General features: G+C 50.1%; 1 protein-coding gene across 1 annotated transcript in view; it reads right to left on the bottom strand.

The window, feature by feature from the left end:
* Positions 1–4,193, bottom strand: part of KCTD16 (potassium channel tetramerization domain containing 16) — a 56,256-nt gene extending 52,063 nt beyond the window's left edge. Inside the window, exon 1 of the mRNA XM_068409219.1 lies at positions 3,362–4,193. Within this exon, the coding sequence (XP_068265320.1) occupies positions 3,362–4,193 (832 nt within the window). The remainder of the gene's footprint in view (positions 1–3,361) is intronic.
* Between the last annotated feature and the right edge of the window lie 8,419 nt (positions 4,194–12,612).

Raw genomic sequence — 12,612 nt, forward strand, 5'->3', positions numbered from 1 at the left:
TGCCACGTCACTCGGTTCCCAGCTGCTCTGCAGGCACAGGCACACAGCCTGCCGTGCTGCTGACCTGCTGTCTGAAGCTCAAGCCTTCTCCCTTCCCAACCTGGCAATCACAACCTCCACGTGCAGGCCTGTCACCCACAGGGCTGGCAACGCTGCAAGTTTCCCACCAGGCAGAAAGAGCTGGTTTGTAGGTTATGGGAAGCGGTGAAGAAGAGTGTGCTGCTGCCGCTGCGAAGTCAGGCATGGGGCCAGGCTACAAGAGGCTGAGCCAGCCCATCTGCTCTAACACCCCCCGCCCCCACCACAACGTTTACCAGATGTTCAAGTGCACATTTTTGATTCATCCCATCGTAAAGGTTGAAAACACTTGAAAATGAAGATCCAAGCACAGGCTATCACCCTCTTCAAAAATGAGAGTGTTTGGAGATGAGGTTTTACATCAAGATCATCAAAACAACAGGAGGAGGAAAAAAAAAAAACCCACAAAATTGCTCATCAGAAATCCAACCTTAGCCAGTATAAAATCTAAGTAAACTTCTTTGACATAAAAGAAACTGAAGAGGAAGAAAATGCATGAGCAGCACCTCACATCCTTAACTCATACTCCGCCCCCTCCTTTGCATCGGCCTAGTTGAAACGAGCGGAGCCCAGCGCACGCCGAGGGCTGCACTGTCATCCCCAGTGCCGGCTTTGCAGCCCTTCTGCCGCCCACTCAGCCACACAGCTGCAGGTTTGCTGCACTGGATGCTCGCTGCGTGCCCGGCGTTTCAGGAAAAACCCCTCCACAGAGAACATGAGTCTCCCATTAGCCTTAATAGCACCTAAATTTGAGCAAGGGGAGAAAACATCACACAATATCACACGTGCAGTTTTGTTATCAGCACACACTGTACCCATGTGGGCAGCTGCACAGTTCAGACCCCCTTCGGTCCATCTGACCTACTTCCAAAAGGATTTGCACATGAAGAATGTTCTTTATCTTCATGCCAACCAACCACAGGCATTTACCTTCTGAGGAGTATTTGGAGCATACAATATATTTGGTGTACCAAAAACCTGTCCCTCCCTCTCTTCCTCCTCCTTTGGGAACAGTCATCCTTTCCCCACTCTGAAGAGTCTCTCAACCATCTGGTAGCAGGAGCTACCAAGCGGCTCTGCAAAGACCACCCCTGTGCCTACCTAACCAGTTGCATTAGACACCTCCCATGTTTAGGCCCATTAACCTGATCACAACAGCTTGATGAGTTAACGCTTATATAGACACAGTTGGCAGCTTCTAATTAAAAAATTATGGCTAAGCAGCTGCAGAGAAGTTGTAATGTTCCACTAGGAAGCCAGATGTCAATTTTATTGGTCCTCAAAGTTTCACATGAAGTGACTTTGGGAGATTTGCAAAGGGGTTTCTTTGGCTCCTGGTGAATTCTGTAGATACTGTGCCCGCTCCCAGGTGGGCTCCTGCAGCCAGAGACCACGTGCACGGCCAGAGAACCTCTGGAGCCCACAGCAGCAAACGGCACAGAGCGTGACAGACTGATTTGGATCGAGAGAAAAGAGAGTGATTTGGCATCACGGTCATTGCTTTAGCCTTTACCTAGGGAAGGACCCTCTGAAAAATCCATCTCTGAACTGTAGCAGTGTCAAAAGTCCACAAAGCTGGTATGAGCCAAATGCAAAGCCTGTCGAACTGGGTAAGAGTCTTTCCAGGAACTTTAATTGGATTCAGCTTTCCCCGCATTGGTGAGAGAAGATTTTGTGACACCTACTATAGACTTTCACTCTCCAAAATTTGTAAGGTACCTCTCGTCTCGGTACCTAACCCCAGCCTCTTGGGACCAACGAGCAATCCTTGAAGGTAAAAATTCGAGTAGTATGAAAATCAGGAGTCTGTGTTTGTTCATTCGTCCCAAACCTACCTTCATCCTCTCTACAATCAGCAAAACATTGTGCCTATAAGGAACTTATATTTTTCCCTGATTTAAAATATAAATGCAAACACAATTTAGTCCTTTAACTACATTAATTCTCCTCCTATAACTTGTACAAGACACTACGATTTCAAACACAACAAGCTTAATAATAGAAATCATCCATCCCTGTTAGAATATAAGCAGCTCCATGACCTTAGAAGCATTTTGCTAAGAAATCCAGTTAGAAAACTAATTTTAAGTACACCTATGCATGTCACAAATGCAGCTGGCTCCTCAGGATGCTAACTGAAGCATCATTACGTAAGCAGATTAGGGCTGCCTGTTGAGCAGAGGCACAGGAGTAGATGGCGCTGAATCCAGTATTACACACAGACTATTCACTCCCTGACACATCTTTCATCTGAAACTTTTGTCAGCTCTCCACGTTACCGAGCCTGCTAACTGTGAGCACCGCATCCAGCGCAGCAGTTCCGCTGGCAAAGCCTTATCCAGCTCCAAAGCAGCAGCTGGCTAAAGCCCATTTCTACAAACAGACCGAGGAAACGTTCCACCCTTCACCCTCGTGAAACGAAAATGGAGGAAAACAGCCTCACGAACCTCTCAAATATTTAAGCACAGCAGTTGTGGAATGATTTTCTGATACAGAATTATAGAATCCAAATTACCCCCGTGTTACCATGGGTAACAGTGCCTCTACCTGAACACCGAGTTAGAAAGTTAATGAGCCTGCTGGAGCTATCAGCCGAAATTACCACACCAGGATGTGACCCGCTGTGACTGCGGTAAGCAGGGCAGATACTCCTCATCAGGAGGACAGTTTGTTTTCCACAGGCGTGTTGCATAACAAGGCACAGCAACTCGCCTCTCTCTGCGCTGAGCCCTCATTTCAGAGCACATCAGCTGGCCCCGAGGAGGCTCCCTGTTGAAAAGCAGCCAGGGGGACGGGGTGCTGTTTCCCCTTCGCTGTGTGTAAGTGTGTCAGGTTTGTTGACAGACGGCTTGGCTGACTGCGCTTGACTATTATCAAGCAGCTCTTACCTTTGTAAATTGAATCCCATTTGAAGGGTTTCTGTAATTAAATCTGCAGCGTGTTTGCAAGGCTTATATTGCATCCCGCACGTAGTTGGAAGCGTGCAAGGCAGCCAGGGGGCTGATTTACACAGCCAGGGAGAGCAGCCCCCTGCAGCCCCAGGGACGGGGCGCTTTCGGCAGTCTGTGCTGCCACCTAGCCAGGACCACGCCACCGAGTTCAGCCTTGCGTTACATTTCCAAAGCCTAAATTGAAGCGTATCCCCCCAGACCTAACTAAAGCCGTAGTCTGCAGCAGACACGAGGAAATTTGCACCCTTTGTGCTTTGAGAATTGTACAGTCAGCAGAAGAAAGCAGCTTAAAACAGGCAGTTACATTTCCCTCGGGGGTGTCTTGTACTTACGGTAGAAGACATATTCCGTGTAGCTGGACCAGACCTTGTCGTCTGTGTACTGGTTGACAAAGGAAGCTGTCACTGAGGAGTTACAGGCCACCATGTGGAATCCACACTCGGACAACATGTCGAAAGCCCTCTCCAGGTGCTTGAACTTGAGATAAAACCTGGAGGTGTACCTTTCTGGAGCCCTGTCTGGGTCTCTGCTTTCATTCAAACTTTCTCCAAAGACCTCTTTGACCAGAGCAATCCTTCCACAAACCAAAATCCTTGGGACCCTCCTGAATTTGGCATCTGCTTGGCTCTCCCTGCCGATAGTGCACGACCCCCGGTACCCGATGGTGATGAATCCCCACTTCCGATCAGGCGGTAAGAGCGACGAGGGTGGGCATATTCTCGTGTCGCTGCCTTGGGAGACCTCTTCATAGTCACTGTGGCAATAATCATCGGGGCTTTGCTTGCTGTCATCAGGAGTCAGGAGCTTGACCAAGTCCGGGAGCTGGAAGTACTCAGCCTCCCTCTTGAGCCTCCCCTTCTCTGGGAAGTGGTCAGGCAGAACCACTTGCTTGTCCCTGAGATAGTCCAGAATATAGCGGAAAAGGAAACCATCTCTGTCGATGAAGAACCTTCCCTTGGAGTCCTTGGCCAGATCGTTGGCTGTGTCTCTCTTTGGGGTGAACATCTTCCACAGCAGGGAGTGAGGGGTGCCAACCAAGGTGGAGTGGCGAGTGAAGTAAACCTGGCCGCCCACATTTAGCTCCACTACCTCCGGGAAGGAGTGCAGCCCAGTCCCCTGCTCTCGAGGGGGAAGGTAAGTCCTGCAGTTGCCACTCAGAGCCATTGCACTTCAAAACAGAAATCAGCAGCACGAAGGAGCAGGACTATCAATCACATCAAAGTGTAGAATAAGGCTCCCAACATTAAGGAGAAACAGGGGGGAAATGGGAAGTGATAAAAGAAAAATAGCCAAAAGGTTTGTTTAAAAAAAACCTGAATTGTCCATGAGTGACGGTGTGGCAGAAGTGGCTTATACCCTAAGCCATGGAGGAGAGGCTGGAGAGCAATCGCTTCATGAAATGCAATCACATCGTTAGATCTTCCACAAAGCCATCAAAATCAAGGTCAAGCCAAGCCTATGGTCATTCACATGTCTGTCAAAAGGGAAAGCAAAATAAGACACAAATTATTCTTTCAGGCGTCACAGAAGCTGCAACAGAGAAAAGCAGATTGCTTCAGAAAGCCAAGCTAGATCTCCTGCTAAACAGCTCTATTTTTTTCCAAGTTCTAGGCTCCTTTTCCACGAGTACGAATCAATGGAAGGACTACATATGACTCCATTGTTTAAAATAAAATACATACTTCTTCTTTTAAGGGACACCTAATTTAGACATGCACATGTGGGAACGAGAACAGCAAGTCTTACCTTGGTTACAATTAATGCATAGCTCTTGGAAAGGAAAGCAAAATTTCAAGACCCTCAGAACACACACACACCGAGTCGGGTTAGCACGGAATCCGATCCAGCAAGGGACAGCAAAGGCAGGGAAAGTGCTCTGAGCAACATCCGTGTCGGCATCAAGAGTTAAACCGAGTCACAGGAAAGTTAACCGTGGCAGGTGAGGAGAGAAACCAACACACACCGCACGACGGGGGAGGAGGAAAAAAAAGAGACCCAGAACAAGCAGCCCCGCAGGAATCCGTCCGGGCGCGGTGCGAGCGGGGCAGGGCAGCGCGGGCTGCGCCCTCGCCGGCTCAGATGACTTGCAGAAACCCCGCAGCCTGCGCGGAGGGCTCCCGCGGCGGCAGCCGCCCGGGCAGCGCGGCCGGCGGAGCGCCCATGGCCGCTGCGGGGCCGCCCCCGGGGCCGGGGCGCTGCGGGGCCGCCCCGCTCCGCTCCGCCCCGCTGCGCCGGGCCGGGGCCGTGGGGCCGCTCCGCGCCCTGCGCCGCGCTGCGCGGCTCTGCTCAGCGGCGCGGGGCCGGGAGCGCGGGGGGCGATGCCGATTGCATCATCTTAAAGGAGTCGGGCCGGGGCCGGGACAGCGCCGGGGACAGCGCCAGCACCGGGGCCAGCACCGGGGACAGCGCCGGGGCCAGCGCCAGCACCGGGGCCAGCAGCGGGGCCAGCGCCGGGGCCAGCAGCGGGGCCAGCGCCAGCAGCGGGGCCAGCGCCGGGGCGAGCGCGGGGGCCAGCACCGGGGCCAGCACCGCGGCCAGCGCCAGCACCGGGGCCAGCGCCGGGGCCGGCCGCCGCCGTGCCGGGGCCGGTGCCGGGGGTCCGGTGCCGCTGCAGCCCGCTCCGCTCGAGTTCGGGGAAAGTTCCTCCCCGCTCCGTTCGTCTCCGTCCCCCTCCAGCCGGCAGCGCCCGTCCCCTGCCCGCCCGCCGCCGAAACGTGCCTTTCCCGGCTCCGCGCGGACACGGCGGTGGGCTCAGCCGGCGCGGCGGGCGGGCAGGGTGGGAGCGCCCGGCGCGGGGGGGCTCCCGGCACGCCCGCCCGCGGCTCTCGGGCAGGACGGCGGTTTGCTCCCGCTGCCGGCACTCCGCATCCCCCCGGCAGCGAGCAGAAACGGCAGGAGCCAGCGGGGAGGCGGCCCGGCGGCGGGAGGAGGCGGGGGCCCGGGGGAGGCTCGGCGGGGCAGGCGCGGCCCCGCACCGCCTTCATCCGCCCGGTGCGCACCGGGGGGCAGCGGCGGCCGCGGGCCCCGCGCCGGCACCGCCACCTCGCGGCCGCGGCGGCGATCGCGCAGCACCGACCCAGCTGCTCTCACCGGGCTCTGCGGTGCGGGAGGAGGGCTGAGCCGTGCCGGGGACACCGGGCTCTGCGGTGCGGGAGGAGGGCTGAGCTGAGCCGTGCCGGGGACACCGGGCTCTGCGGTGCGGGAGGAGGGCTGAGCCGTGCCGGGGACACCGGGCTCTGCGGTGCGGGAGGAGGGCTGAGCTGAGCCGTGCCGGGGACACCGGGCTCTGCGGTGCGGGAGGAGGGCTGAGCTGAGCCGTGCCGGGGACACCGGGATCTGCGGTGCGGGAGGAGGGCTGAGCTGAGCCGTGCCGGGGACACCGGGCTCTGCGGTGCGGGAGGAGGGCTGAGCCGCGCCGGGGACACCGGGCTCTGCGGTGCGGGAGGAGGGCTGAGCCGGGCGCAAACCCCCGCTGGAACGAAGCCCCGAAGCTGCTCAAACAGCTCACGGAGCCGCCACCACAGCGTGCACCCACCAGCGATTCCACAGCCGGTCACGCAGCGGTACCAGGGAAGCCCAGCGCTGTGTTAGCACACATCAGTCCTGGGCAAAAATAGGTCACCCGGAACGATAACCGTACAGTAAAACAAAGGCTTGTACTCAAACATGAACCAAAACCCGGAGGGGAAGCTTTAGAGTGAAATCTCTGTGTGAGGCAGTCACCGTGCACAGATTAGTGGGTCACTTAAGTTGCAGCTACTCCAGCGAGAGTCTTCTGAAAACACGGCCATAATTTAAAAAAAATAGTTAACAAAACATGCTAATGTAAAAAGTACAATTTTCAAGGCCATGGGGGAAAATCATTAATTTGCATACTTACAGACCTTTCAAATTCAAACCTGACAGTTGAATAGTTAAACAAACCCTCAATTTTTCCCGTAATCAATTCACTAAGTCTGAAGCAACTGCTGGGTTCCTGGGTCAAGGTTCTCTCTCTCCCTTCGGCATCTAATTTCTAATTTTCAAGCCAGCAGAATGTGGCACTGCTACAGAGGCTGCTCGTGGTGCCTCAGGAAGAGACAAGACGAAGTATTGTGCATCTTCCCTCACTGTTCTGGTAGACCTGCTGCAGAAGTGCTCGTCAAGTGCTCCATAACCCCTACAAGGAGGATTTAAAGGAGTGATGTGGGAATATGTGAACTTAGATGTCCTCAGTGCTTTCCTAAGAGCCTGGTACAGTCAATGCATATGGGCTGTAACATCTACATGACCAGTCAGATGAAATGACAGCTTCCTTTGGGATATAAGCTCATTAGTGCTGCCCCTGTTCAAAGCAAGGAGTATTGCATCAGCTTTTTCAAGTACTTTAGTTATTAACGACAGTTAACATACTGTAATAATATTTAAATCAATTTTCATACAGCCAGTGATGCCATGTTGGCAGGGCTTGAAGAATCAATTCACTCTGCCCAGTAAAAATTGATCTTGTTCAAACAAGCACCGAAGCCATTTGTGATCACACAGTGTGATTAAGACCCAAACCGCCAAGGCAGGGGGATAAAGATCACCTGGGTAGAAGTTTTGGGGCCAAGAAGAGACAACACACTAAGCCTGACGTGCAGGGGCTTAGGGAATGGTGTGGTGACAAGAGAGTCTTATGAAAAATTGTGATTCCTGACAAGCTTCTGTGCAGCGTTCTGACACGGATACCCCGTGACTAGTGAGCACAGAGATATTCAAGCTCTAGTCTTTTTGAAAAAAAATTATAATCAGAGTTGCCCTTTGAAAAGAACAAAATCCTTAGAATTTTAATCACAACAGCTTTAGAAATGCATCTGCACTTTTCAAATAATAAATGAGAGAAATTCAGCTCCTGCTTTTATTTCTTTATACAGGATGTTCCAATCATTTTACTGTAACACAATACAATTTCCTCTGATGAAATGACTTCAGCAGTTAAAGCATCACATCATGCTTCCCAGCTAAATACAAGCCATTGGCCAAATGCGTCAAAATTCAGCCTGAGAAGAGTGAAACTTGAAAATCTGGGCTAAATACACTGGTGACCTAAATGTAAAATATGTGTCACCACCACCATTCTTACCCATTCAGCTGCAGAACCAGTGCAGCTCATTTGAAGAGCAGCTACAGTTCTCTGATGGAAGAGGGAAGCAGCATCTATCAAAGGGAGGGGGATGAAGCGTGTTCCACTTCTAACAGATGCCCAGATAACCTTCAATGTAGCTAGGGGGAAATTCAGCCTGAGCTTAAAGTCTATGTTCCAGAAGTCACAGCAGAGCTATGCATAACCCGATACACTGATGATGTGAATCATTCACAGGTCTGAGGTCATTCCTTACGACAGAGTCCTACATTAGCACTCATGCTTCCAGAAAATCATGGGACAACTGACTCCATCAAATTCTGTGGGTGCTAAAAAAAAGGTGTCTTAAAAGCAGCAGCAACGAATGTTAGAAAGAAAAGGTAGTATTCAGCTAGGTCTGTAGTAGTGACGGTGTGTACACGTATCACCTTACACCTTGCAGTGCAAATACACAAGCTATAAATATGAATCAGGTCGCCCACGCGTAATGAGAAGTGTGGAAGCTGTTTATCAGCATCCAGCAACGCCGTGCAGAACTTCAAGGCACTCAGAGAAGCAGCAATAATTTCCAGCAGAAATTGAAGAAGTAATTCTGGGAAGAAAAAAAAAATATCTAGAGTTGGATTTTGGACAGATTTCAGCTAAAAAGCCACATGGGAACTTTAATCACTCTGGGTGATTTCTACACACAATAGTTTCAAAAAAAAAAAGGAAGAAAGAAAAACAGTACTGGCAGTTCTAGGCTTATGCTTTGACTCAGAAATGACTTCAGGGTGCCCCCTAAGGAGCCTTCAGCCACATGTCCTGTAATATTCAGTGCTCCTCAGCAGTCCTGTACCTGAATACCAAGGCAATGAAACATTTCCCCAGGGCACTCCATCAAGGCAGAGAGGAGTGCAGTTTCTGAGAAGGGTGGCACAGCAAAGAGAAAAAGAAATGCCTGGCCCCAGCGGATGCGTTGGGCCCCGTTCTGGCTTATCATCAGAGCAACGTAAAGGGACAGTGGTTCAGTGAGGACCAGCCACCGTGTCCTGCAGGCACATGCTGGCGCTTCCAGACAAGACTTCCACCAATCTCCATCCATAGCAAAGAACAGTCACAGAGCCCTGGCAGGAATAAATGCCAGGCTCTTGCAGAGTTCCAGACCCTTCTCTAAAAGGGGTCTACCATTCCTAGAGCGGAGTGGTCTTCACATCCCTCAGGCAGCTCTAGGAACTGCGTTCCCAAGAAGTGAGCCAGGCAAGAAAAAGCATGATACTGAGCTAGAATAACACATTATCCACTGATCCAGCAGTGTGATTACATACAGTGAAAATCTCATCTGCTGAAATCCAGCAGCATGTGTGAGTAAGAAGCCCTAATAAATCTTTCACTTTGAAGAAAAAGCATAAAGAAATACTAAATGGCAGAATCTCCCTAAGAAAAGGATCAGCTAGCAAAAGAGCGTGAGTGCCATAAAGTAGGGTTTATTATCAAGTACATAGTAAAGCATTATACAGATTTGCCCTTGATCTTTTATTCATAACTCAAGTGCACAATGTATTTTCATCAAAAAAAGGCAAAGGGGAAGAACAGCTTCCACAGCCGCTCAGCACGTCAGCACGGGCGTGGTGCAAGGCAGACAATTCAAACAGAAGACATGCAACAACCATTTTTTTCCATCAAATACAGAGTGTGGGCACAGCTTCTGCAAATAAAACTGTGTGCTCCTTCTGTCAAACACTGAATCCAAAGGAAAGGCATTGCACAAGGTTCTAGGCTTTCAAAACCTGACAGTAAGGGGGAATCATGTGCCACTGATTCAGATAACAACCGTTGTACATCAGGTAACATGTTGACCAACAACTGATACATCCAATGCTGACAAACCCTTTAGAATTTCATGGTTTTCAACAAAGCAATCCACTATACAAACAATCCTGAGGGTCTCTGACACTTCAACAGACCCAGCGTGTACAGGCGGACAGAGACCTCATGTACACCCACATCAGCATCCGAGGATTAAACTCAGACAAAAGCCACCCCTCTGTAAGGGGCTTTATTTCTCTCTTACAAGTTCTGCCACAGCAAAGCCTACTTCAGCAGACTCCCTCCTCCCCTCCTTTTTCCCTTCCTCCAGTATTTACACAGTTGTTTGAATAATACTTTTATTCTCAGTCTGGTTCAAATTATCCTGTTATTAACACTGATGTAATTATAGTGTGTTTTTAATGTTACACCTAGAACAAAATCTGGTCCTCCCTGGGTGGCATTATTACATCGTCAGCACTGTGTAACTCATGTACCAATTCTATGAGTATCTTTACTCTTCCCACCTCAAAGCCATTTCAAGGCCTCTTGCAAAGCCAGATCCCCTGTCCAGAAAACCACTGTTGCAACTGGAGCTGGTCCCTCAAGAGAGGGACGGTGTTTGCCAGGGAGTGTAGGTGCCTTACTAGGCTGTACCTCTAGGCACGGTGAGACAGGCTGTCCTTACAGCGCCCTTTCCAAGCCATGCAGGAAGGACGCTGTCGTGCAGCCTTCCCTGGAAGCCACAGGCCTGTATCAGACCACACACCGCTACAGACAAGCGTGAACTTGTCCTGCAAAGCTGAAACAACTGGTACCCTAAAGCAATGTTGAGATGCCGAGCGCAGAGAGAACTAATTAACATAAACTCAACCTAAGCTGTGAGCAAACTCTGATAATCTAAGCAAATCCAAATGGATTTCCAGCCACAGAGCATTTCACCAGCAGATCACAATTACACAGCCCACTGCCTGGGATTTGGGTCTCATTTCACTGCCCAGTGAACTGCAACAAAGTCACACAGTTCAGCAAAGTGGCACTAAGTCACCAACATCAGATGCAGCCTGCACGCTCTACAGGTCTTCCATGAAAGCTGGGATCTTCTCAGCCTCCAGACACTAATTTACCTAAAGTATAAATTTGCAGGAAGCAAATACCACAGTTACTGATCTCTGTATTATCTGTGGCTATAATTCCTCCACTATTATTTCATTCAGTTCTCAAACATTCATCTTTTCTGGGAGGCTGTTCTCAGGAGATACCGTGTACACTGCACCACAAGATATGTTCTGCAGGAGGCTTGTAACAGGACTGTAATTTAAATACAGTAATCTCACTAGAAGATTACATACACGAGAGTGTGTAACAAAATAACTGTAATCATGTTCTAAGCCAAAATGAATTAAAAAAAAAAAAAACAAAAACATACACCTACTTCAAAACAGGGACTCACACTTGCAGAAGAAAGTGTGCCCAAGCGGCAGCGTTCGGTTCCAGCATGCGTGTAAGAAGTTAGGCTACATCAAGCATGGGATTGCAACTATCTTTGTGTGCACAGCTAACACATTTCTAAACCTCATTTCCAGGTACCTATTCAGTGACAATGATAAAGTGGCAACCACGGTTCATTTCATTCTGAAGTTTCAGCTAAACTACCTCATTCTGTCCCCTACAAACCCCACCTGAGCCACCAGTGCACGCTCGCTCCTCCCTGCGCTCAGCACCAGGACCTTAGCTAGTCAATAAAAACAAATTCTAATTAACAGTCCGAGCACAGCCTTTTCCCCTGGCCCTACATGAAAAAAGGGAGCAAAAACGATGAAACTACAAGGATAACTGGAGTGATTGACAAAGGCCTGTGAAAGAAAGGAGCTTCTTCACATGGAAGTGTCTTCACAGTGCCAGTCATGTTTTTCTCAACTCCACAGTACTCCCAGCTCCTGCAGCTTGTTGTGAGGGACAGGCTAACAGCTGGTCTTTGGTAAAGACAAGAAGATTCATGGCTCTACCCAATTTTTTGTCTGCGCTCAGGAAAATATTAATTTTATTTAATGTCGATATGTGAAAGGGTATGAAGGTCTAATATTAAATGACAGCAACTATTTACTTTGCACTCAGCAGCACCATCACCTACTCCAGTTCCCTTAGTACCTGCACTTCACATAACCTCTCCCATCCACGCAGTGAACAGAGCACACCCTGTTCTCTTTAGGAGATCTAGACAGGCCATGGGGCAAGGCACTAACCTTGCAGGCAAAACCACTTCATGTCACAGAGCTGTGGCCTTGAGAAAAAAACCCAACAGCCTTAAATGAACATTATGCAAAATAATCTCTCTAGGGCCCAAGACTACTGTCTTACTTCCATTGATGTCAACAAGAATTCTGCCTGAATCACGTGAACGGTGTTTAACTGCCACGTGACTCTTAATTGCCATCACCAGAGCCCCGTCTTTGTCCTTCTGTGCCTCCTAAAGAGACTGTCAGCTTTTGGGTCATGTTTTTTACACCACCACGTCTGCTCTGCGTGACCACAGCAGGATTGGCTGACTGGGTTTCTCTAGACAGGGTAATACCGATGGAAGGATTTACAACCATAATTAAATTTTTTCTCATGCCATCAGTGGCTGCACCAGGAGAGAACAGTAAAAATAAGTAACAATTAGCAGTTAGGCTGTGCATCGCAGCTCCA

This window comes from Nyctibius grandis, chromosome 10 (genome assembly GCF_013368605.1).
Source record: "Nyctibius grandis isolate bNycGra1 chromosome 10, bNycGra1.pri, whole genome shotgun sequence".
Taxonomy (NCBI): domain Eukaryota; kingdom Metazoa; phylum Chordata; class Aves; order Nyctibiiformes; family Nyctibiidae; genus Nyctibius; species Nyctibius grandis.